The sequence below is a fragment of the Anguilla rostrata genome, chromosome 14, assembly GCF_018555375.3.
Source record: "Anguilla rostrata isolate EN2019 chromosome 14, ASM1855537v3, whole genome shotgun sequence".
In the NCBI taxonomy this organism is placed as follows: domain Eukaryota; kingdom Metazoa; phylum Chordata; class Actinopteri; order Anguilliformes; family Anguillidae; genus Anguilla; species Anguilla rostrata.
Genome location: NC_057946.1, coordinates 10,975,210 through 10,998,638, shown reverse-complemented (window position 1 = coordinate 10,998,638; position 23,429 = coordinate 10,975,210). Strand labels below are relative to the sequence as shown.

The window sequence follows — 23,429 nt, the reverse complement described above, 5'->3', positions numbered from 1 at the left end:
AAGATTGAAATTCATTAATAAATGCACATAGGGCTTCCAATGAAAAAACAATAAATGCCTAATATAACAATAACTGTGTAAGTATAAGGGTGATAATCTATCAGCAGATGAAATGCACTCAAATGCCAACAGCTTGAGCACTAATGTTACTTTGGCGGTAGTACAGGTGGTCCATCAATACACTAACCTGTTTCTGATAGAATAATGTCATATGTTGGCAATGCAACTTCAATCCCAACTGAATGACCATTCACTGTTCAGCTCAACTTCACTGTGACTACTCAGCAGTGACCTGCATCAAACAAACATTCTGGCAAATTACATCTTTGCTGGGCATTGGCCAAAGTTTTGTGTTTGCGTGTTAGGAATTATGTCGAGAGAGATATGACCTTTTTTCTCAGAGGAAGCAGAAGTCTGAGCTGCCTCTTCAAGCTTCCTGCTCATGTTCAGGCACCACGTGCGTTGACTCGTGACTGCACAATGAACAGACGCTTCTCCCAGCATGTCTCTGCCTTCACCCAGACTCCTGCTCACCAATCTGAAGCACATGAAAATTCATGAAACCGGACTTCCTTTCATAAAACATTCAATATCTCCTGCAGCCATACACATCAACGGGGGATAACCCAGAGGGTTCGGTGGTAAATGGCAAGCTTAGATGGGTTTAATAGCCAGCTCTTTTGCCATAATAGATTCTTATGTTCTTTTGTTTTCATCCATTTAAACTGCAGGTACTTTACCTTGATTCACCAGTTAAAGCCTTGACGGCTAAAATAGGGTGCAGAATTTGAGAGACCAGGTATCAGAGTAGAGTTGACAAGTAAAGGCTGTAAATAGATGTTTCACATTTCTGAAATGTATATTACTGACAGGCCTAGCTCTGGAAATTTTTGTTGGGGTGGGGGGAGGGGGTGGTAACTCAGTGTAGCACTGACTCAGTAAAGGCTCAAACCACATTTAGTTGTCATGGATACATCGTAAAATTCTAGCTAATTCCTTTTAGCACTTTAATTCTGATTGGGCTAGAGCCTGGGTTTTCAAAAGGGGGTTCACAGCCCCCTGGGGGTCCTTGAAGGTACTATAGGGGGTCCAAGGCCAGACCTGATATGCAATGGCTATAAATAGATTTGGGATTTCTTTTTTTTTTGTTCTAGATCCTTGATTGTGGGTAAGTATACCAAAATGTTAAAATGGTCATTTATTTATTTTATTCCAAACACTTTAGAAGACATTCTCTTCCATAACTTAGACATTGATAGGTGGAAAGTCTCTTACCTGGAATTTGATGCAACAGATAGCTGAGAACAAAAAAGGAAATGTTGTTGTGTTGATGTTATTCAAATACAATACAGAGGTTAAATCTAATCATGAAATCTTAACCTCAGAGCAAGGATTTAGGGGCAAACCCTTTCTGAAAACACCTTCTTGAAAGTAAATAGCAGAAAGATACACAAATTGATGTGTGCAGTTGTTCATTACAGCCTTGTTGAAAGTCAGTGTTTTTAATTCTTCTAAAGCTGAATTTTTAAAACCCCAATTTGAGTGATTTTACACTATGAAAAACAACAATTTTTGAAATTGGCAAAAAAAACAAACAAAAAAAAAACACTTCCCACCAAAGATATTTTCATAGTGTGAAGAGAAACACATCACTTAGAATATGCATGCACATTTCCTAGCCATCCTTGATGGTAGCATGTGACAGATCTGGCACATTTTCACAACTCAGCAGGTGGTCTCCCCCAATAGTGAAAAGAGAAAACTCGTTCGGAATCTGGCTTCTAGTCACGTAACAAATAACAGAGGTCATAAGGTTAGATGTCTGGTGGGGTGGGGTGGGGTAGGGACAGCGTTATATCTGAAAACTTTAGAAACAATCCACTGGACATTTTGATATTGCATACTGATAACAGAATAAGTTTTGTATTCTAATGATATAGTAAAATACTTTGTTATCCGTGGTTAATAACTATTTCAGAAATAAAGTACTTTACTACTTTTGACTCATGAGTAGCCCTGCAGTGGTTGAAGCTGTGATGTGACAGATACAGCACAAGATCCAATGTTAGGGTGACTTGTGTCATGTTGTACCATGCCAGCTCTTATAGTCACCTTGTGTTATTGCTGCTGTTGCTTTGGTCAACTGCAAGCCAGAAAATACGCTTTGAGAAACTGCAAAGCAGCTTGTACACTAATGCTGAAATAACACTTAAAAAAACCTTGAAAGAGACCTTCTCTTCACCCAAATTTGAGCATTTATAAATGAATTCGCTTGAATAGTTTCAACTTGTACATATGAAATGTATCTTGCTTATCAGGAACTGCAACCTTTCTGTCAGGGCTTTGTCAATCTGCGACTTCTAATGCTCAAATGTATTATTTATTTTCATACCTTGAAACAAGAAATTTATTGAAACACATGCATATTACCATGTGTATATATAGGCACACACACGGTAATTCACTCACTCACTCAATCAATCAATCAATCAATCAATCAATCTATAGAGAGTGTGTACATGTATATATGTAGTCTATGTGTGTATATAACAGAGAGGGTGTTTCAACAATTTGTTTCAAAATATAAAAATAAAAATACATATACATTTGTGCATTATAAGGTGCAGACTGTGTTCTGACAGGAAGTTATCTGTTTCCAATGATCAAGACTCATTCCAAACATCGGTCCTTCATTTCTTTCAGCTTGGTGCGAATATTCTGTGACTATGCTGTGGCTAAGAGGAGCTGCCTCCTGGAAACTCGCATTTCCTAGCACATGGACTCAATTCGGGAAAAATTCAATCCTTTTTCATTTTTAAAATTTCGTAACAGTTTCAAATTCAGATCAGGTACTTGTTCCGAGTCCAGGATTTTCCTGGTAACCAGCAGGGTTAGGTAAGTCCAAAAGCATCTCGATGTCACGCGGCACATATATAGACATCCATGTGCTGCTTTCACACAGCAGCATGATGGTGGATAAGTTAAATTACAACAGACAGATGCAATTGTGTTCGTGCCTTAACGCATCACATAAGCAATTTCTTTGTACGGAAGGTTACGGATGCACGATCCAACATGATCCAAGCTTGATCCTACTGAAGTAGGTGATACATTTTCCCTCGCGTCATGGACAATTTTGGCAGCTGCATAAAGGTGGGGTTAAAATGGGATCAATCTGTTTCACTCGAATCCCGATTTCAGATTTGCTTCTATAATGCATTATTCCTTGCACTAATAAAATCCTGACCGTTCTCACGTGATACACGTGCGTACAAGTGTAGGCGATGTGATGTAATGTCAACAATATACCAAGGACTGCATTTTAGCGGACAGATATTTATCTATTTGTCAGACAGATTACTAAAAGTAATACGTTACCAATGTCCTTTTTACATCGCCTCGCAGTTCTGCTTACTGCGTATTTACCAAAAATAGGCAGAAATACGCATTTCACTGCTGCTGTCTCAGCTCGTTTTACATACATGATCATAGCTAGCCAGCTAGCGAGCTATAATGGCTGATATGGTCAACATTGCGCGTTATCTGATACATGCATAAAAGGCCTACCCATCAATCTCTCATCTTCTAAACTACATTACTCATTACCTGTAACGTTTATGTGTCCAGGGATGCTATTAGGGCCCCCGCCCACCTACCTGAGCAAATCTCCAGCGGTGCCCACAACACCGTCATGAAAACTTCTGTCAGATTAATCGACTCCGACGCGCCTGCGCAGTTGTGGCGGAAGTGAATCTGTTCAATATACAACTGGAATTTAAGTTGGACTGCGAAGCTGTTTTGTTTATTGCAAATTTGGGTGATTTAAATCGACCAGTTTCCCACATCGTTGCATTATTAATGTTTGCTGTACAATGTTTTCCTTGAGCATTTCAGTGTTTCGAAGGATTAGCAGGTATTAACATTTCCTGATTGTGTTTCTGGCTCGTTAGCTGTATCACGAATTCACAATCTAGCTATCCAGCTAAATGTGTGACTGTCTGTTCGCCATATCTAAGTGGGGGACTAAAATTAACCAAAGGCATGAATCATGACTTGTGGCGTATATAACCATACCATACAACCTGTGAAACCGGAGAGCTTTCCAAAGAAAATACGCGTTGATGTGGGAGTGAATGAACTGTTTAGTTTGCAAGATACTCACAACTAGCTTGCTATACCCACGGCAGCCTAGGACAATTTTGACTCGTTGGAAAGGTTAGTGATAACTTTGCTAACTGTGCGCATAAGAATTTAGAAATAGGTGACTCTTGAGTTATTGTGTGCGCTCAGTGGCAGTCCCGACAGTGTAACCAGTTAGCAAAGGAAACGCGCGCAACACGTGCACCGTCACTGGATCGAATTTCTCGGCTTTGGCTATAAACTTGAGGAATTTATTGTGTTTATACAAGAAGAATGCGATGTTGTTCTAGCGGGTTTTATGATATGATGCCACTTAGCTGCAACGTATTTCTCTGTAGAATATCGTTGTCTAAACATTTGTGTGAAAGTTGTACATTTAAGATTTCGTCTGGTTTTTAGATGTTAAGATTCTGTAGCGACATTTGAAACAAACGCTCAGCGTATCCTCTTAAGAATAAAAACAAAAATAGCAATGCTTTCGTGTAAAGGTTATTTCTGGGAGTATACTTGGCTAGTTTGCAAATATTGAGTTTAAAGTGGCCATCTGTGACTTTTGCATCATGGAGCAAGCGCAGTTTTGCTATCTGCAGTGTGCGTCGTTGGCTACTTCTCACCCACTTTTAGATTAGTGACTGTAGGTGAAGTTAAGCGTATTACGAAGTCAGACGTTGTCCGGTACTTGTCACCTGGAAAAGGTAATTTACAGAATTTATGAATTGCTTTAAAGGGATAACAGCTCTCATGTTCACACTGACGTTGCGTGGTGTTACCGTGTGTGTAGCCTACTGTACTTTATTGGTTATTGTCATACATTACGACTGCTGAAGCCTATATCGATGTGTCGTCGTTCGTAGTAAGAAATTTAACACAGTTTTCCTTGATAGTTCATTTAACTACAAATGTTGTACAAATCGGTGGCATTTTGAAGCTCATTCCACTTCAATTCGCATTTGATCGATACAAATTCCCGATAGGAATTCGTTGTAGTGTGAATCTTTTTACCTGTCTTCAAGCACAATTGAATTTTGTCCTGTAACTGTAGCCTACTGGGTAGTCACTTTTAATCCCTGACTTGATTTTGTCTTTAAGCATCTCGAGTTTGGATTCTGGAGTAGATTATACTCTCAAAAAGGATGAGTTAATATCCAACACACTTTACTACGTTTGTGTTACTTTCAACACATTTTTGTCACTTTTGTGTTACATAGGGAGACTTAACGCAGACTGTGTTGGAAGTCGCACTTAATGTGTTGTCTTTAATTAGACATGGAGGTATGTTAAAAAATGACTGGTTATATGTTTTTAACACACCTGTTTTTGAGAGTACATTTTGTGACACTGAAATGATTATGCAAATTGGACTTGTAACGAGCTAGGTAGGTTTTAGTCGGCGATAAAGGCTCGCCTTTTAGGTAAATGGGGAAACCGGTTTAATAAGCTTAAAATGGAAAATATCGGGCTCTTTCTTTTATATATAAAAAATTACCAAATTGCATATAAGGTGTATTAGAAATTAGAATCACATATGAAGTATAATACATCAGGATTATTCTGTATGTATCTCAAAATATGTAGGCAATATATTTGTTCACTGCTTGAAGAAAAGGCCCCAAAAAAGGTACAGAGTTTCACCTTGATGTGTTAGCCATTTGTGTAATAATTATACAGTGTCTGGGATGCTATGCAGTCATTTTACCCTAAACTCTGTCCATTTCATATGTTATCAAAAAGAGTACTATAAGTGTAGTGTAATGGAATGTAATGCTTTTGTTCAGTCTTTTGGTGTCAGATGGAAATGGCAACAAACTAGTATCCAGCTTGTTTGTGTGATGGTGAGATTACATAGTTTGATTAGTTGAATTCATTTTATATGTTGGTATAATGTGAAAGCCAACAATGTAATGAAATTGTCTTTCTTTAATGGTATGCTTTAGTTTAGGAAATGAAAACACCCAATTTAAGTCATTTATCTCTGCACTAATTGTAGTTTCCTCATAACTAAAGAGTCAAACCTCCCTGTCCAGCTAGATAAATGTGATAGTTTTGCCCATTTTCTGTTTAATGTGTTTCTGTGTTTAATTTGACTGTAGCACAGATTATGTGCTTTTCATCTAGTTCACTAGAGTGCATTCGCTTCATGTGGAAAGGAATTGCTCTTATAGGAATGCAGTGCTTGTTACATTGCATTCAATTGCATTACACCACATGTAAGATTGCTGCCATTTTATGGAATTTTGTAAAATTCATGGAACTGACTGCCAGCAGATGTCTGTGCAATGACACCAAGCTGGGAAAAACAGGTTGCAATGTTCTGGTTGGGTGTACAGTGTGAACAAAGCTAGTTCTTAATACTTTCTTTTGTGGTTATTATCACAGAATTCAAAAAGCTGCTGCAGTGTTTCTTGAACTCTGAATTGTAAAGAATGTTGTTGAAAGAGGACATGTTTGTAGTTTTATCGCTATGATCAAATCATTGATCTCCAATAAGATGATTAATTGTCATAAAATGGAACTGCTGGCAAGAGTTAAGGCTTTAAATGATGCACCACCAGCATGTGTGTCTGATATGTGAAACTGTGGCATAACCTTTGTTGTTCTGACACTGGCCTTGTGTGCGATCACAGTTCAGGGGGTGTTTTCAGAGTGACAGCGCCTTATGCCTCTCAGCTCCTGGATCATTAGCGGAGAAGCTTGGGCATTCCTGGGTTAAATGTGTGGTCCTCGGTGTATTTCTTTAATGTCAGATGTCAGAGACCTGCTGATATACACTCAGATGAGTTATTTCATGTGAAACCAGAGTCTTTTCAGAGACTATACGCCTCCTGTTAATGTAACAACTCCTGCAAACGTGTCATGCTTGTGTCTTAATGTGTGAAAATATGATTAGATGTTATAATTTAAGAACTTCTAATTATATCTAGATGTTGTTAAACTTCTGGTGATTGTCCCTCCACCAAGCATTTCTAAGTCAACATAGAGCAAGTAAAAAATAAAGAATGGTTTCAATGGTTTCATCATTTTTGTTAAACTGATATCGGTATTCTTGATATTGTATTGGTGTTAAATTTCATATATAGGGTTATGTTGCATCCTGTCAGAAGGTGTTTGCAGGAGCTATAACACTATAGAAGTCATATATTATTTCTAGAACATTTCATTTTCTACTTGAATTGAGTTAGCCTACCTCCCCATCATACAATAATGCTTCAATTGTAAGAGATCCCACACTGAACATTGCTGTGGCTACACAGTATATGTATATGTTTCAAAAAGACATGTGTCTAGGTTTAGCACGATATCAAGACTATGTTGGATCACTGTATTTTGTGTTGAACTTAAGTACGAACTATACTGGAATTTAGTTGAGCAATACCAGTGAAATGCTCTGGGATTGCTGCCCTTGTTTTTGGACACAGCACGTTATAAGTACACCAGAGGTACTCTTAACATATGGGCAAGTGAACAAGATAGCTTGCTTTTTTCCTCAGCCTATTTATACTGTAGTGTTCATACTAGGGTAATTTAGGTACAGCACTTTCCTCAAGGGTGCAACAGCAGTGTCTCACATGGGATCATTAGTGCTTTAATGCCCACGGGATCCATTCTAGCGTTAGGGGAGGGGGAAGCATTTTGTCCTTATGTCACCCCATGCACAGAAGAGATACTGTAACTGAGTGTATTGAAGTCAGCGACTACGCTAATCCATTGAATTCAAGAATGACTTAAGAGCATGCAGGTTAGGATAAAGCCTTAGTGTGAGTTATTGTCCTCCACCTGAGCTGTTACTTACATTTGTTCATGTATATAATCTGAATTTCAGAGCCTCTTGTTCCAGACTAAGGCTGAAAATGACCCTTCAAAATGGAATTGAGCTCCCTGCTAAGAACTGCTCACAGTCAGCTGGTAACGGGAACAATCTGAGATGGGATCTCACTCCTGATCAGATCAAATCCCAGACGGAGAAGCTGATCCAGAGAGTGAAGCAGACCTATGACAGCATTGGGGCACTGGAACTGGAGAAGATCTCTTATGAAAACACATTGAAAGCCCTGGCGGATGCAAAACTAGAATACACTGGTATGTCATCACATTGTGTTCAGTGTTCTGCTTTGTACTGCTTAGCCAGTGGCTCCAAGGTTATAGTTATGGACAGATTAATGGTAATTTGGTTCTTTTGCCAGAGGAATAAATTGAGTACTTAAGAGAAATGATCTACACCTAAGACAGGACTACAGGAGCAGTCCTCTAAGGGGTCATGGATGTATGTTCATTGCTTAAATATGAACACAAAACCCACGTAACATTTCTCTTGGCTACACCAAACACTGTAACCCATGGCAACAGTTTATTTTTTGCCACTTTTTTATTTACTCACATATGATGGGCAAATGAAGGGGCAGTCTGAGAGTTTCTCTCTCACCCTATTTGAAAACAAATTAATTACTGAACTCCTAACAATTTAAGTTAAGGGACTAACATTTTGCCATTCCTGTACCATTTTAATCCTATGCATGAACTGGTGGTTCAGGGCCTTATCAGTATGAGCGTGAGGCCTTCGTCTGCGTCAGGTTTGTACACATACAGCCTTTGTTGTTGAACGGAGCCCGCGGTTGTACTTTCTCCCCTGCCCATGGCCCTCCCAGCTACCCCTCCTGACAGCTCTCCGTGCACTGCTTTTGCATGCCAGGTGTGCTGTACCTTCTCTGGTGATGTTGCCATTGACCCCATTAGTCTTTCACGGATTGAGCTGATGCAGCCTTGTCAATGAGAGTCGAGCCACCTTGGCCAAGGATGCAGCTGTTTCAGATATCTGCCAGCTAATGTTCGCTGCTGAAAGCTGCAGTTGCCCAGGCCTTCGATCCTGAGTCTGCTGTCCGTGCATACCTGCTTTCTGCCCAGTAATCCTCTCTATTTTTGTCTTGGTGGAATCTGGCGGAATGCGGCTGGGCAGCATCCCTAGCCTGAGCGGGCTGATAGCGGAGCCATCGTCCCCGAGGGTGATGCATTGGACAGTCGGCAGCAGATGGATTTCAGCTTAGTGCTTTGCCCGCCGTCAAATGGACTTCACTTTTAGAAAGTGGATCAGCTCAGGTGAAGTGGTCCCCAGCTGGTCCCAGCTGCTGTTGTTTCCTAACACCAATGGGGTTAGCAGGGGTGACTCAGTTGCCACCCAAATAGGATGGGGTATGGAAGTCAGTTCAGAACCGCCAATGAGGATGACCCTGATCCACTGCTACTGCAGGTCCTCACTGAGGGAAGCTGGGTTAGTCTGGCTGACATCCTGATGAATTGGAACAGACTCAAGGTTATGCAGGAGAGCATTCTGGGCCCGGCTGTCGATGGGTCCAGTGTGTGGATCTTTGTTGGCCCGACTGGGCGGAAAATCCTCATAAGGATGTGTCCTGCTGTTAAGCGGGCAGTGTAGCCACAGTTTGGACTCCAGTTTACAGTGTATACTGACATCTGATAGCTGTGAAGATTCTGCCATGGGGGGCTCGTTTGAGCCCACGTCAAAGAGCGCTCGTTGCGCATTGCCTTCCAGGGTGGCTGCCAGGTCGACCATTTTTTGTTAATATGGCCAGTTTCCAGGCCTGGCCACCATCCAAAATGTGAGCCAGAATGCCTGTAGATGCTGATGCTATGGAACAGCCACTGTGAGAAAGGAGCTGCTCATCTTTTTCTATTTAGGAACTGCAAGGTAGCTGCCCTTGCTGAACAGTCACTGTAGGGCTACACTAGCTTTTGGACATGGTACTACTTTACCTGCCAAGGGCCACCGCTGGAGGGTACGGTCCCTATTTCAACTCAGTTCTGCCCCACATATTTTGGCAAAGTTTGGCTTCTGGTGGGGCGTGTGTTCTTGTTCACCCAGCTCATGTCTTGCTGAAGAGGGTGCCTTTGGCCTCCAGTTGGGGGCAATAGGATAGACATGTTGTACCTCTGTTGGGTGTTCTGTTATCCACTCCACTTTACCCATCACCTGGGTATGATAAACTATCGCTGAGGTGGCCCAGTGGAGCTCCTGGCTTGTACTCTGTTAAAGTTTCTCCAGGAGCTAGTACAGTCCATTCCAGGGTTGACACTATGGTATCATGGGAACAAATTTATGAATGAACATGTACAGTCGTTGTGTTTTGTTGGCTTGCAGAGTGCCATTAATGCCCTGATCTGCCTCTGGCCAAACTTAATGAACTGGCAGGAAACCCCAGCCAGGGGTCCTGCTGTGTCATACAGGGTGACCGCATGTGAACGTCATATTTCCCAGCATGCAAGTCTCCTGCTTCCTCCTCCCATCACAGAACACATGCTGGTATTGTGGTTGGGGCTGTACTTACTGCACTAGGGGCTTGGGTTTGATCCCAATTTGGTAACACAAAGGTTAGATAAGGCTAGATGGATAACCACAGAGGTTGTTTAAAATAGGATGTGAGGGAACCAGACCTTTTAATATGAATAAGTGAACGTTAAATATAAGTACTAATTTAATTATTTTTAAGTCATTTAATTTTTTATGACCTCATAAATGTCTGAAAGCGCAAGCATTTTTATTTTTGCAGTGGTAATAAGTGAGTCTGATGAACTCTGTTAGTATATCTCAGTAATACTGAATGTTTTTCTTGCTGCAGATTTCGTTACAGCAGTACACAGTATCAGATTTTACACCACAGCTTAACATGGACTGAACCACATTACGGTTCTATGAATCTGTCTAATAACAGTAGCATAGGCCATAGCATTAATGCTGTGTAGGATAGAGTATGTTCCAGTGTTCTGTTCTCACATTTCCTGTTTTTAAATTTCCATGTTTTTTTTTTCCCAGTATGCAGGCACATGCTGGACTTCCCTCAGTATGTCTCCCCCTGCAAAGAAGTGCGCTCTGCAAGCACCGACGCCGACAAGAAGCTGTCCGAGTTCGACGTGGAGATGAGCATGAGGGCCGATGTCTTTCACCGGGTCATTGCCTTGCAGGTACACCGGGGACATCGGATGTCTGCCTCGTACCTCGTAGAGCTAAGAGGGGAAAGCAAAATCCCTTTGGTCTCCATTTAAAGTTCAGTGTAATCCGAAGACTTGCTCTGCAGATGTACTTCTGCTGGCTATAATTTGCTAATGCTCTAAATTGCAAATGGTGCTTAGATAAATGTGTTAATGTGTCCCTTGAATGTACTTGCCAGTGTGCCCTTTGTAATGGATATTCTAATGGCAACGTTTTACAGTGGCAGGACATTCGGGGCTGGCTAAGTAATTTGCGCTAATTTCTGGCGTGAAGCGCAGCTGAAGTAGAATTCTTGATAACGCTCCCTAAATGACCACTTTTCTCCCGGCGAAACGGCCGTCACCTGCTGTTTTCACAGACAAGTTGTATTGTGGGAATTGTGTGTTTTAACGGAAAGTGACTACGAAACAAATTCAGGCGAGCAAAAAATAGGCAGACCTCCATTTAACACCGTAATCAGAAATAGTTTTAATATGTAAGGTTCATCTGTAGATGAGTGTGTGCGCAACGTGAGCGGTGGCCTCCGTCCAGGTTCACTGGTGTTCCGGGATGTACTTCATGATACGGACGTGAGGGCCCCGAGGATTCGCCCTAAGCGAGGCCATCTCCTGCTTACGCCCGTGTGCTGCACTAGCAATCTTCACACTCAGCGTATCACTTGAGCCACATTTACTGTGTTTTCTGTCAGGGCAGCTTAGCGAAGACACACTGAGTGTGATAAACTGTGTTCAGAGGCATCCAGACCACTTGGCATTTATGCAGCTGTACGGACTCATGCAAGGCCACCGGAGGGCAGCAGCTAATTCTAGACGTGTCAGCTCGTCTTGGCAGCTGCAGCGTAAGACTGAATGCATGCCATGTGCAAAATATAGTCGCAATTATCTGACTGCATACATGAAATGGTGATAAAAAAGATCCCTGTAGGTGAACCCAGGGCTGGCTGCATGCGTGTGGTTATATGACCGCATTGGAATTGTGTTCAGAGGAGACTTGTTAGTTTGTTTTGGATGTTGGCAAAAGTAAACAAGAATCACATACTGTCACGTATGTGGTGCGATTACATGGCAGGCGATGAGGCCCTGCCCTGCTCTTGGCTTTGTGCTTCAAGTCCCTGTTCAAAACACGGATGGACAATACAGAGGTCAGACTGTGGCATTTGGGGGTGTTAATTGCTCTTGTAAATGAGCTCTCACCAGGTGCATGATGGTGTTATTTCATAAAAGTGAAGACTCACTGACTCACTGGGCCTGGAAGCTGTGAGCCGTTTGGGTCCAGACAGACCTGTGACCTCAGCAGCAAGGCTGGGCAGGGCAGAGGGGTACAGCACACCAAACAAACACACACTATACACACACACATCACACACTAAACAAACACTCTATACACACATACATCACACATTAAAAGCATACACACTAAACAAACACACACTATACACACACATACACATCACACACTAAAAACATACACACACTAAACAAGCACACTATACACACACACTAAAAACATACACACACTAAACAAACACACACTACACACAAAATATATGCACATCCGTACACATCACACACTAGACAAACACGCACTATACGCACACACATACACATCACACAGTAAAAACACACACACAAAACATATACGCATTGTACACTAAAAACATACGCGCACACACACAAATAAAAAACTGGAAATACACCTTTCCCACTGTAACTTCGGATTGGGTCTGTCTAAAATCAGTTGGGAGAAAATTTCCGTTGAAGCACAATGAAACAAAAAAAATAAAAATGCACAACACCAGAAGTACATGTTTTTGTACACAATCAATTAAGCATTTAGCATGCACATTCTCACCCAGACACACGCAGGTACAAACATATCCACACTTATCTGCACAAGTTCACGAACAGACACACATGTAAATAGACTCACACAATTATACACAAACTCTTGCACGCGTGCACTCAAAATATCTTGGCTAACTCATTCTCAGTTCATGCAGCACCCGTACACAAACACACACAGTTGCACAGTAATATGAGGAATTAAATCTCTTAAGAGGGGTGCTTCATTCCAAGGATGCTCCTGTTTTCTTCATTATCTTTAGTGGATTGCTGTGGATATGCTGAGATTGTTTGTCAGTGCTGCAACATTCCAATTCCTGCTGGCAGTGCTGCATAGCCGTCAGCCACAAAAGGCTGCCGCTGTGAAGCGTCGGATCGGGCTGCCGGCTTTCATTTCCCGCTCCTGCACAGTTGCCTGATTTTACGGCTCCTTTATTAGGAGACGCAGCTGAAGGACTTGAAGCCCGAGGCCAATCGGTTTTTGGAGAGATACATCAAGCTGGGGAAGAGAAACGGACTGCACTTGTCCAAAGACATACAGGAGGTACTGTGTGCATGGACCCCCGCTCGGCTAGTATGTCAGTGCAAACAAGATATCACTACTGCATAGTCTGGTACTATGTGGAACTGGAACATGGATATGTGATCATGTGATTTAGTTTAGCATTTGGCATTATGATCTTGGTTGATATTGCCTGTGTTGTATATTTATGATAAAAAGAGTGGATTGCAGGCCCAGACTTTTTTTTTTTCCTTTTTGTGTTGAACTTTTTACAAGTACTCTTTTTAGACTGAATGCTACAAAGAGGGCTTTGAGGGCTCTGCTGTGTGTATACATTTACAGTGTGCTATTAATTTGTGCTCCTTAGGAGATCAAATCTACTCGCAAGCTGATAAGTGAACTTTCAATCGACTTCAACAAGAATCTGAACGAAGAAAACACTTTCCTCCTCTTCACCGAGGATGAACTAGGTAAGGGATACCTCACATGTCACTGAATATTTGGGAGAATTAAGGAAACAGACTGGAATAGAAACATAGGCCCTATTCTAGCCACGTTAACAGAACTCTATCTGCAGTCTCCTTCATGGTGCGTTCAGCTAAGATATTTGCTGTCATCGCTGTGACAAGTTCCAATTCAGGTGTGATCAAAGCTTGACCATGCCTATGTCGACTGTGACAATGCTTAATTAGACACGACTTTAGCTGGGGGTGGAGAGCTTGGCTATGCAGGATTGCACATTAGCAGTTGCTCCAGTCATTGGGACTGGGACCACTGCCGTCTTCCTCCAGCAGCTGCTGGAGCTGCACAGCCCGCTGGTGTAACGATTGTGCAGCTCAGCCAACAGATCACGGGGGGAAAAGAATAGCAGAGGCTGCCTGCATGCATTTTGGAAGATGTGTATGCAAGTGTGCGCCCTCCTGTGGTGTAGCAGGGTGTTGCAGCATACAGACTGGCCTGTGGCCATGATTGGGCATTCCAGATTTAGAAATAAAGAAGAACTGGTGATTGTTTAAAGTTGTTTAAGAGACCTTTGCCTGTCTTGATCCTGTCTGTGGTGCTTTTGCCGGTTGGCCCCCTGAGGTGGCCTGGCGGAGAGCTACATACACAGTCTGGAGCGGCTGGAGGACGGCCGGTACAAAGTGACCCTGGAGTACCCCCATTACTACCCCCTGATGAAGAGGTGCCACGTCCTGGAGACCAGGAGGAAGATGGAGGCAGCCTTCCAGAGCAGGTGTAAAGAGGTGAGCGTCACCACCTCGCATAAGGAACGGGGGGGGGGCACTTCCTGCTACATCACTCAGCCCGACTGTGATAGTGAGCCCTGCAGAACTGGCCATAGTGTTTCCTGTAATGATCCCTCTGGTCAGTCACCAGCTGGCTGCGCAGTTTTATTGCATGTGGCAGTGATGAGATGGGCCTGCTCTTGGATGGACAGTCTCCAGTTGGGCCGGATTCTTCATGGCTCTTTACACTCAGTAGCTCAGTGGCTGTAAAGGGTCCGATGCGCGAGCTGCGTTTTCATTCACGAGTCGCTGCGGCGGACGGACCGTAAGGAGCGTGCCGTTTCCCCTCGCCCCGCAGGTGAACACGCCCATCCTGGAGCGCCTGATCACGCTGCGGGCCAAGGTGGCCAATCTGCTGGGCTTCCGCAGCCACGCCGACTACGTGCTGGAAATGAACATGGCCAAGAACGCGCGCACCGTGGCGCAATTTCTCGGTAAGCTTCCCCCCCCCCCCCATGGATCTGAGAGTTTAATTTTAACCCGAGACCTTTTGGAAGCGGCGGGCTGAGTCTGTGGGGTGGCCTCCTGTTGAGGTTTGTTCTCCCGTTATCCTTTTAGCTCGTGTGTGGTCACCGTGACTGTGGGACTGTGTCTTCGGGACCTTTGTGGCAGGGTTCTTGGGAGCCTGCTCATTGGGCAGCCCCTGTGCCCTCTCGAGAGAGAGCCGTGTTCCTTGGCTTGCTGTCCTGTGCGTTTGGATTACATGTCCTGCACTCTCGCCAGCACACACTGATACTGTTCTCTGGCCCGTCGGGAGTTTCATATTCCAGTGTTCGTTTGGCAGGAGTTTTTCAAGGTCATTTTATGTCATTTAAGGCGCAGTACCTGCTTTTCAAAGGTCAGCTGCCCCGAAAAGCAATTTGTTAGTAGTTCTGACAGAATGCTGATGCCAAATGCCATCTAGTGGCAGTAGAGCAGCTTGTCTTCACAACTGTGAGTGCAGACCAGCTCTCTTTAAATAACCTTCAAAAGACTGAAATTGTTTCAGATTTCTTTTAAGCAGCTTTTCATTTTCATGTTATCAAGCTCTATAAATATGACACGTATAGAGTAAGCCTGGAACTGAGATTTGAATGAATAAATAAATAGCAGGTACATCCTCTGAACAGTATGCAAAAGCAAACTCCAGTGTACAGGACAGCTGGCAGTAACAATGAAAAGCCATGGAGGTATCACTGCATTGATTGACACTTGGTTAGAATTCCAAAACCCGCCCCATTGAAACATTGCAGAAAATGGATTCTGTGTGCGCAGATAAGTTCTACGAGAAGCTGAAGCCAGTGGGCGAGCAGGAGAGGAAGTACGTCCTGCACCTGAAGAGGAAGGAGAGCAAGAGGCGGGGCTTTGAGTTTGACGGGCAGATACACGCCTGGGACGTACCCTACTACATGAACCAGGTGGAGCAGGTGAAGTTTGCGGTGGACAAGGACAAGCTGATCGAGTACTTTCCCCTGGAGGTGGTGACGGAGGGGCTGCTCAGCATCTACCAGGACCTGCTGGGCCTCTCCTTCCAGAAGGTGGACCACGCCCACGTCTGGCACCCCAGCGTCAGCCTCTACTCCGTGCAGGACGCCGCGTCGCGGGAGGAGATCGGCCAGTTCTACATGGACCTGCATCCCAGGTGACGGGCCAGTGCAGGCCAGGCTGGTCAGCGGCACTCTTAAATCGCAGTGATAATTATCAAATGCAGTAACGATCGTCGGCCCCATCGCCGCCATTATACCTGATGCTGTTTAATTATACCTGATGTGGTAGTGAACATTTAAACTTCAGCAGCATTTCACACGGCCTCTGAGGTTTGGATGTTTACTGCCATATCAGGTATCATTAAAGAAAAAAAGACAAAAAGAAAGGCAATACACCACGTGGTGGTGATAGTTATTACATTTGAAGCTGATCTTCGCAGTATATCGGCCAGCTGTGGGTGGTTTCTGGTTCAGAAGGCTTGGCCGGGCAGTGGGGGTTCTCTGGGTTCCTCAGGCGAAGGCTGAACGCCGCTGTCTTTCAGGGTGGGGAAGTACGGCCACGCGGCCTGCTTTGGGCTCCAGCCGTCCTGCCTGGGGCCTGATGGGAAGCGCGTGCTGCCCGTGGCGGCCATGGTGGCCAACTTCACCAAGCCCACGGCCAGCTGGCCCTCGCTCCTGCAGCACCACGAGGTGGAGACCTTCTTCCACGAGTTCGGCCACGTCATGCACGAGATCTGCTCCAGGGTACGCCGCCCCGCTAGCGCTGGAGCCGCTCCGCACGCTCGCGTCTCTCACTGCGCGGGGCGGGGTTTCTGCCCCGCAGCCAATCGGTGGCTCGCTAGTGCTGTAGCACACCAGAAACCAGCCGATACCCTCCAGCACTGACGGTCCTGAAACGTATGCGTGATGCTCTGTGAAGTGACCCTCTGAAGCTCTCTGGCTGATCAGCCCTGGTTCGCGTGCTCATGCGGTGCGACCTTTGACCCCTGCAGACAAACTTTGTGGAGTTCAGCGGGACTCTGGTGGAGACGGACTTCGTGGAGGTGCCGTCCCAGATGCTGGAGAACTGGGTTTGGGAGAAGGAGCCGCTGCGCAGGATGTCCCGCCACTACAGGGACGGGAGCCCCATCCCGGACGACCTGCTGGACAAGCTCATCGCCTCCAGGGTGGCCAACACAGGTCCGCCCGATCGCCTGTCCCAGCGCAAGGCCGAGCTCCACTGCTCCTTACCCGGGCAGAATATCGGATTGCACCAAAGCTCTTGTTTGTTTACTGTGTCACTCCGCTAAGCAGATCAAACTGCTCTGTTCGGAAACACCATCCTGTTTTCCTGCTTTATCACAGTCTCAGACCAGTATTTTCTCTAGTGGTGTATGTCTAAAAGCATAAAGCATTGGGAGTTTTTGGAATTTTGCCACCGTAACCATTATCTAGCTGGAGGCTGTGATTGTTTTCACATTTTTTGCACGTCTTACATTTGTGACGCTGTTGAAGTTCTCTGTTGCTAGGCTACTGACCGCCCGCCCCTTTGACTCGCGCAGGCCTCATGAACTTGCGTCAGGTTGTGCTCAGTAAAGTGGACCAGGCCCTCCACACCAAGTCCAGCGCCGACACGGCGGAGGAGTTCGCCAAACACTCCAGAGAAATACTGGGAATCCCGGCAACTCCAGGTGAGCAAGAGCCCCGCTCACCAGGCCAGACAACATTCCACAGCCTGTCCATCCCTGTCCAGTTACGGGTCAGAGAGCTGCACCTCTGACCACTCCCTCATTTTAGACCCTTCACTGACCCTGTAAAACGAGGCCCAATCAGTTCTATGAAATGCCAGAATGAAAGACTATGTAATGTATGTTAACTTTCCAGTATTATAATGAACTTATGTGGGCAGAGCTTGTTAAATTGATGGGAAAAGAAATCAGTCATTTAGCATTGCCGGACAGCACGGTTATTTTCAGCATACGTGTTTAATCACGCTGTTGTTAATGAGTTTAAAATTTGCTTGTGATGTCCTCAGTTGCCAGTACTATATAAACTGAAAAGATCTCTGCACACAGACCAATTAGAACACTGTAAATAGGATTCACATTACTTAATACTATAATCTAAAATATATTCAAAATATATTAAGCGATGTGAAGCCTATGTAAAATAGACACCTTTTTCCAGGGCAACTAACATAGCTAACGTTTTTACACATCAAATTAAATTTGTACTACTGGATATTTACAGGTTCAGGTTACTTTATTTGTACCCGTAAGTAGATTTGGTTTGCAGTAGAGTCATCCATCTTGACACAATTTAAAAACAACACAGACTGTAGACAAACATACAGAAGTAACTTAAAATACTTGCGTACTACATTGGTGCCACATCAGGAATTGGCCCTGCAACCCGAGCTTAGACTTTAGTGTCACACAACTGCACACAAAAGAGTTGCAGTTTTGTTTCCCTTTTTCAACATCACCGGCTCCCAAGAGATCAGATACCACTGACCAATAACACTTACGACCATTAGCAAAATGATGGAGTGCATTTTGAGTGCTCAGTGCTTAGTGTAGGAGAGTTCTAATGGTTTAGCAGTGAGAATACTTATTATTATATTTATATTCAGCTGACAGTTTATCCTGACAGCACATCTACTTTTGCCATTTCATCAAGTTGTCAACCCAGTGATTATATCACCCAGTGATTATAAATGTCCCTCTTTAAAACAACACGTATTTGTGCTGCCAATAACAGCACACTCATTTGTGTTCTGACTATTCTTGTTCGTGTTTAATTTTGTGTTAGTCATTCGAGTTGGTTGTGTGTACAATAATGGCTAAAGCACCAGAACTCTTAGTGTAAGGTACATTAGCTGTATGAATCACTCATTAATCAGTCCGGGGGAGACCTTAGCCTCTTGAATGGAAAATAACTTTACTGTGATGATCCCTTGGACGGTGTTGTCACCATACTGTGACTACTTTACTCTCCAGGCACAAACATGACTGCAAGCTTCAGCCACCTGGCTGGGGGATACGATGGGCAGTACTACAGCTACCTGTGGAGCGAGGTGTTCTCCATGGACATCTTCTTCAGTAGATTCCGGAAGGAGGGAATCATGAACCCGAAGGTAAGGCCTTCCTCTTGGCCAGTCTTGGAATCATCCTGCCCTGATCAGGTTGACGTTTTCCCCCTAATCAGGATGGAGTACTGACTAGATTGTGGTACAGTAGGCTCTTGGCCACTCACAGAGCTTGTCAGTCTTACTGGAAATGCAAGTTTGTAGTCTTTGTCATTAAAATCATTTATGCCATAAGGTCTGATTGTTTTGTTCCATGTGTGCGATTTGCAAGGAACACTAATATAGCTCGCTTTTTTTGTTATTTGATTATTGCTGGAACCACCACACCCACCACCTTATACAGTGAGCTCCACAATGTTCGGGACAAAGATTCATTTGGCTCTGTACTCCACAAATTTAGATTTGTAATCAAACTTTTATTAAAACATTTTATCTTTTATCAAACATTATGGAGCTCACTGTATAAAGAAATATCTTGTGCACATTTTTAATATTTATATCTGTGTGTTTATTTTTATCATATATATGTATATGGACGCATACACATACATGCATATACATGATATTTTGTTTAACTGACTCAATGGGTAATCATTTGATTTTTTACCCATTGAGTCAGTTAAACAAAATGCACTGTATTATATTGTATTATAATAAGGTAATATTTTTATGTATACCGTTACCTTAAACCGAAAGTGACCATGCTCGAATAATATCGCTGGAATATCTTGATGTGTACATTTGCTTCCATAGGTGGGACTGGAATACAGGAAGGTAATACTGGAGGTGGGGGGGTCGGTGGATGGTGCAGACATGCTGAAGAGCTTCCTAGGTCGTGAGCCATGCCAGGAAGCCTTCTTCCAGTGCAAAGGGCTGGTCCAATCAGAAAGCACTATCAACTCCCACTGACCGGGACCACTCAAACACTTAATAGATAATATTAATAGATAATATTACATATTTATAATATTTATATTTAATATGTTTGTTGTAAATGTATTTGTTGGGTTATTACCCTGGAATCTTTTGCAATGCAGAAAGTTCTGTCAGTTTTGTTCCAGTGCTGAAGAAATTACTGTCCACAATGTGGGGTTAAACTCACGTGTAAGGGTTCATGATGGTTTCCCAGTTCTTACAGAATTTGTCTCATGAATGTAAATTCACCCAGATTGATGTTAAGATTGGTAATGTTCTCGCACTGAGATTATGGGATACAAGAGACTTTCTTGTAGGAGTCAGGGTGTGGATTTCCTCCACAAATGAAACTTTGACTCCACCTGGCCTGGAAGCTACAATGACATCCTCCTCATCATTTAATGATAGAGCTGAAATTACTCTTCCTGGCTTTTAGGAATTGTTTTACAGTTTTGTTTTACAGTTGTTTTCCTGCAAGCTGTTGCCTCTTTAAGTTCAAAACATCCTCTGTCCAAAATCATTGTTGGGCTTGTCCTCTTTGAGGACAACTAAATATAGTTCTCTTAAACCACGGTAAAGTTTTTGGTTGGACATCCAAAGGACATGCTAAGTGGATGTCCTTAACAATGAGGATTGATAAATTAATGGTCTCTCCAAGCAATTATTTCCCTTGGTTTAATATTTACATTCTTTTCACCAAAAGATGATGGTCAGTGTTTAGCTATCATGAGATATCCGTGTATGACAGTCTGCTGTTGATGCTGTTTTAACACCCGTATAGAAACTGAAAAAGATTGCTGAATGTTTTTATATTAAATTTCAATGCCTTCATTACATTTGTACCTTCAGTTGGGCAAGTGAGAATGTAATATCGGAGAATCAAGTTCCTAACATGTGTAGTATTAAATTATCTAAATTAAGCACTGTGTTGCCTAAAATCAACAGTGAAGAATTCCAGTGTCATGGGCGTTGTTTATCTTAAAGTCCTGGCTTAAGGAAACCAGCCATGGACAAAATATGCTGTTATATTTTTGTGAGATGGGGGATTGTCATTTATAAAATATAACAAAATATAATAATATAGATATTTATATAACAAAATATAAAATGGGAATTTATTATTGGCAAGCTGGTATCTGAGGATATTTACAGTATTTATCCTATGACCTGTAACTGCCAAAGGACATTTTTACATGAAGTGAACCAATTTCCTTGTGTGGAATTATGAAGAAAATTGAAATAATGAACTTTTGAATTGTTGCACATAAGATTGAGTGAGTTGTGAATACTGATACAGGATTTCTGTGTCATGATTGCCTTGCTGTCATTCTGCAATTTATGCACTAGGTGGAGCCATTTGTCTATTGTTGAATAAAGCCATTCTGTTAATACCTGCAGTATCCATTTATTTGTTGAATCAGTTTTATTTGTTGCATTGGAATCAAAACTGAAAAGCATTCCTGGAACTTTACTTCAAAGCCAAAATAGTGGGGACATGTTGTTCTTCTTGGCCTCTTTCTTGTTCCCTATGTGTTTTGCACCTGGGACTTGTATATTGTTGTAGTAGTTTATTTAAATAAAACTTTTTAAAATACTTAAATAAAAAGGTCTGGTGACTTTCAGAGAAGCTGGGAAATTTCAGAGTTCTGTCTTATTTTGCCACACCCAACATGGCCACATTTTTTACATTTAGATTTTAGCCTCCAAAGGGCAAACTGCAACAACAACAACTACAAAAAATGATGACTGCATATAACCTATGGTTATATATAAATCACAAAGAACTCCATATTGTGCAATTTTCCACCATAAGCCCAGAATCCGGTCCCCTATTGGTCATTCAGGTCCTGACTTAAATATCCCTTTGATATGTGGAACAAGTGTGGCAACTGGCACAATCACGTTCCTAAGCAACCATATAACCCCCAAATGAATTGCAAATAGATTTAAGGTGCCACACCCCTTTATTGTGCAAATGAAAAAGCCTGGTCTCGCATGGCAGACTATTCAAACATAACATTCATAACTCTTCATGATTCATTCATAATTCCATAAAATAGTATATTTCTCAGTAAAATCAAAGTGAATTTGTACTTGCTGCTTCCTGTGTAATTTGTATTGGGTAACTACATTAGTTATAGTATTACTTATAAGGATATTTAAGGATTTGTCTAAAAAAAATTAGTTGATCAGGAATATTATAAATACTTCTGCAACGTGTAGGCTATGCGTACAATCTACGGATGTAGATTCGATAGGCCAAAAAGTTTCGGAAACATTTTTTTTGATCCATTATTACACCAGTTTCATGTTTCATGTGACAAGTGCATGACGCTAGGGAATTCCCCATTTGCTTGACTTCCCTGGGATGTGAACGCTAATTCGGTGGTTGTTCAAAATCTATGACCTTGGAAAAAGCTGGCTGAAATGGTTAATTGTCGTGTCTCAAACGAAAGCGCCTTGCACACTTGTTACGCAGGCTGACCGCAGGGGGCAGTGAAAGGCAAACAACGTGCTTCATTCATTTATGCCTTTAATTAAGCCGTATACATTCGATAGGTTCTTCTTTGTCACAAAATATTATTTCAGTCACCTTATGAAGCTTCAGCCTAATTGTTTCTTTAAATAGTGGTACGACTGATCGATACTTGACAGCGAAAATTAGACAACTTTAGGCTCCAGGTCGACGTAATTAAAAGGAAATGCATTGTGTGTCCCAGTATGTGAACTGTAAAACATTAATTGATCTATTATAGCAATAAAATACGACTGACATTAATTAGCTCTTGTAATCAGGTTTGTCACAATGACATGTATGTCTAAAGTTTGAAAACAGACATGGATTTTTCTAAGATATGAACTTTATTCCTTACTTGAATTGTTTTTTGGCTGATTGTATGCTATGAGGTTGTTCACATGTTAAGTAGACTATTTGGCAGAAAAACACATGCCGAAAATCGCGTGACTGCAATAATTACAGTTGTTCATATGGGCTCAAAACGTTTCGACCACACAGTTCGTACCATTAACGCTTTCAAGTGCAATATCGATACAGCTACAAAAATATTTTTATTTCGTCTGCCAAATACCTAAATTTGAAAACAAACTTTTACCTATTTGAGCAATTCTGAGACAACCTAACTGCTGGCCTCAGCGAAATTACCATACACCCACCTCTTCTGCTGAGATTGCATTACCATTGGTGCTATGACTTC

General features: G+C 42.6%; 1 protein-coding gene and 1 long non-coding RNA gene across 5 annotated transcripts; one reads left to right on the top strand and one right to left on the bottom strand.

Annotated features, from left to right (window-relative positions):
* Positions 1-504: 504 nt before the first annotated feature.
* Positions 505-4,337, bottom strand: LOC135239292 (uncharacterized). The gene is made up of 4 exons (XR_010325332.1): positions 4,163-4,337; positions 3,657-3,753; positions 1,276-1,298; positions 505-538 (listed from the first exon to the last, which is right to left on the bottom strand). It is a non-coding gene; the product is annotated as an uncharacterized LOC135239292 (long non-coding RNA).
* nln (neurolysin (metallopeptidase M3 family)) lies at positions 2,736-21,605 on the top strand. Of its 4 annotated transcripts, none has more exons than XM_064307848.1 (13): positions 2,736-2,895; positions 7,961-8,217; positions 10,961-11,109; positions 13,418-13,522; positions 13,848-13,950; positions 14,564-14,724; positions 15,065-15,200; positions 16,021-16,387; positions 16,775-16,976; positions 17,225-17,411; positions 17,774-17,902; positions 19,211-19,347; positions 20,053-21,605. In XM_064307848.1, the coding sequence occupies exons 1-13, from the start codon at positions 2,777-2,779 to the stop codon at positions 20,206-20,208; spliced, it is 2,208 nt and encodes a 735-aa protein (XP_064163918.1). In that variant the 5' UTR covers positions 2,736-2,776; the 3' UTR covers positions 20,209-21,605. The 4 variants fall into 4 exon arrangements, with proteins under 4 accessions (XP_064163918.1, XP_064163919.1, XP_064163921.1 ...); XM_064307849.1 differs by lacking the exon at positions 2,736-2,895 and adding an exon at positions 3,773-3,913; XM_064307851.1 differs by lacking the exon at positions 2,736-2,895 and adding an exon at positions 4,086-4,215.
* The last annotated feature ends 1,824 nt before the right edge of the window (positions 21,606-23,429 follow it).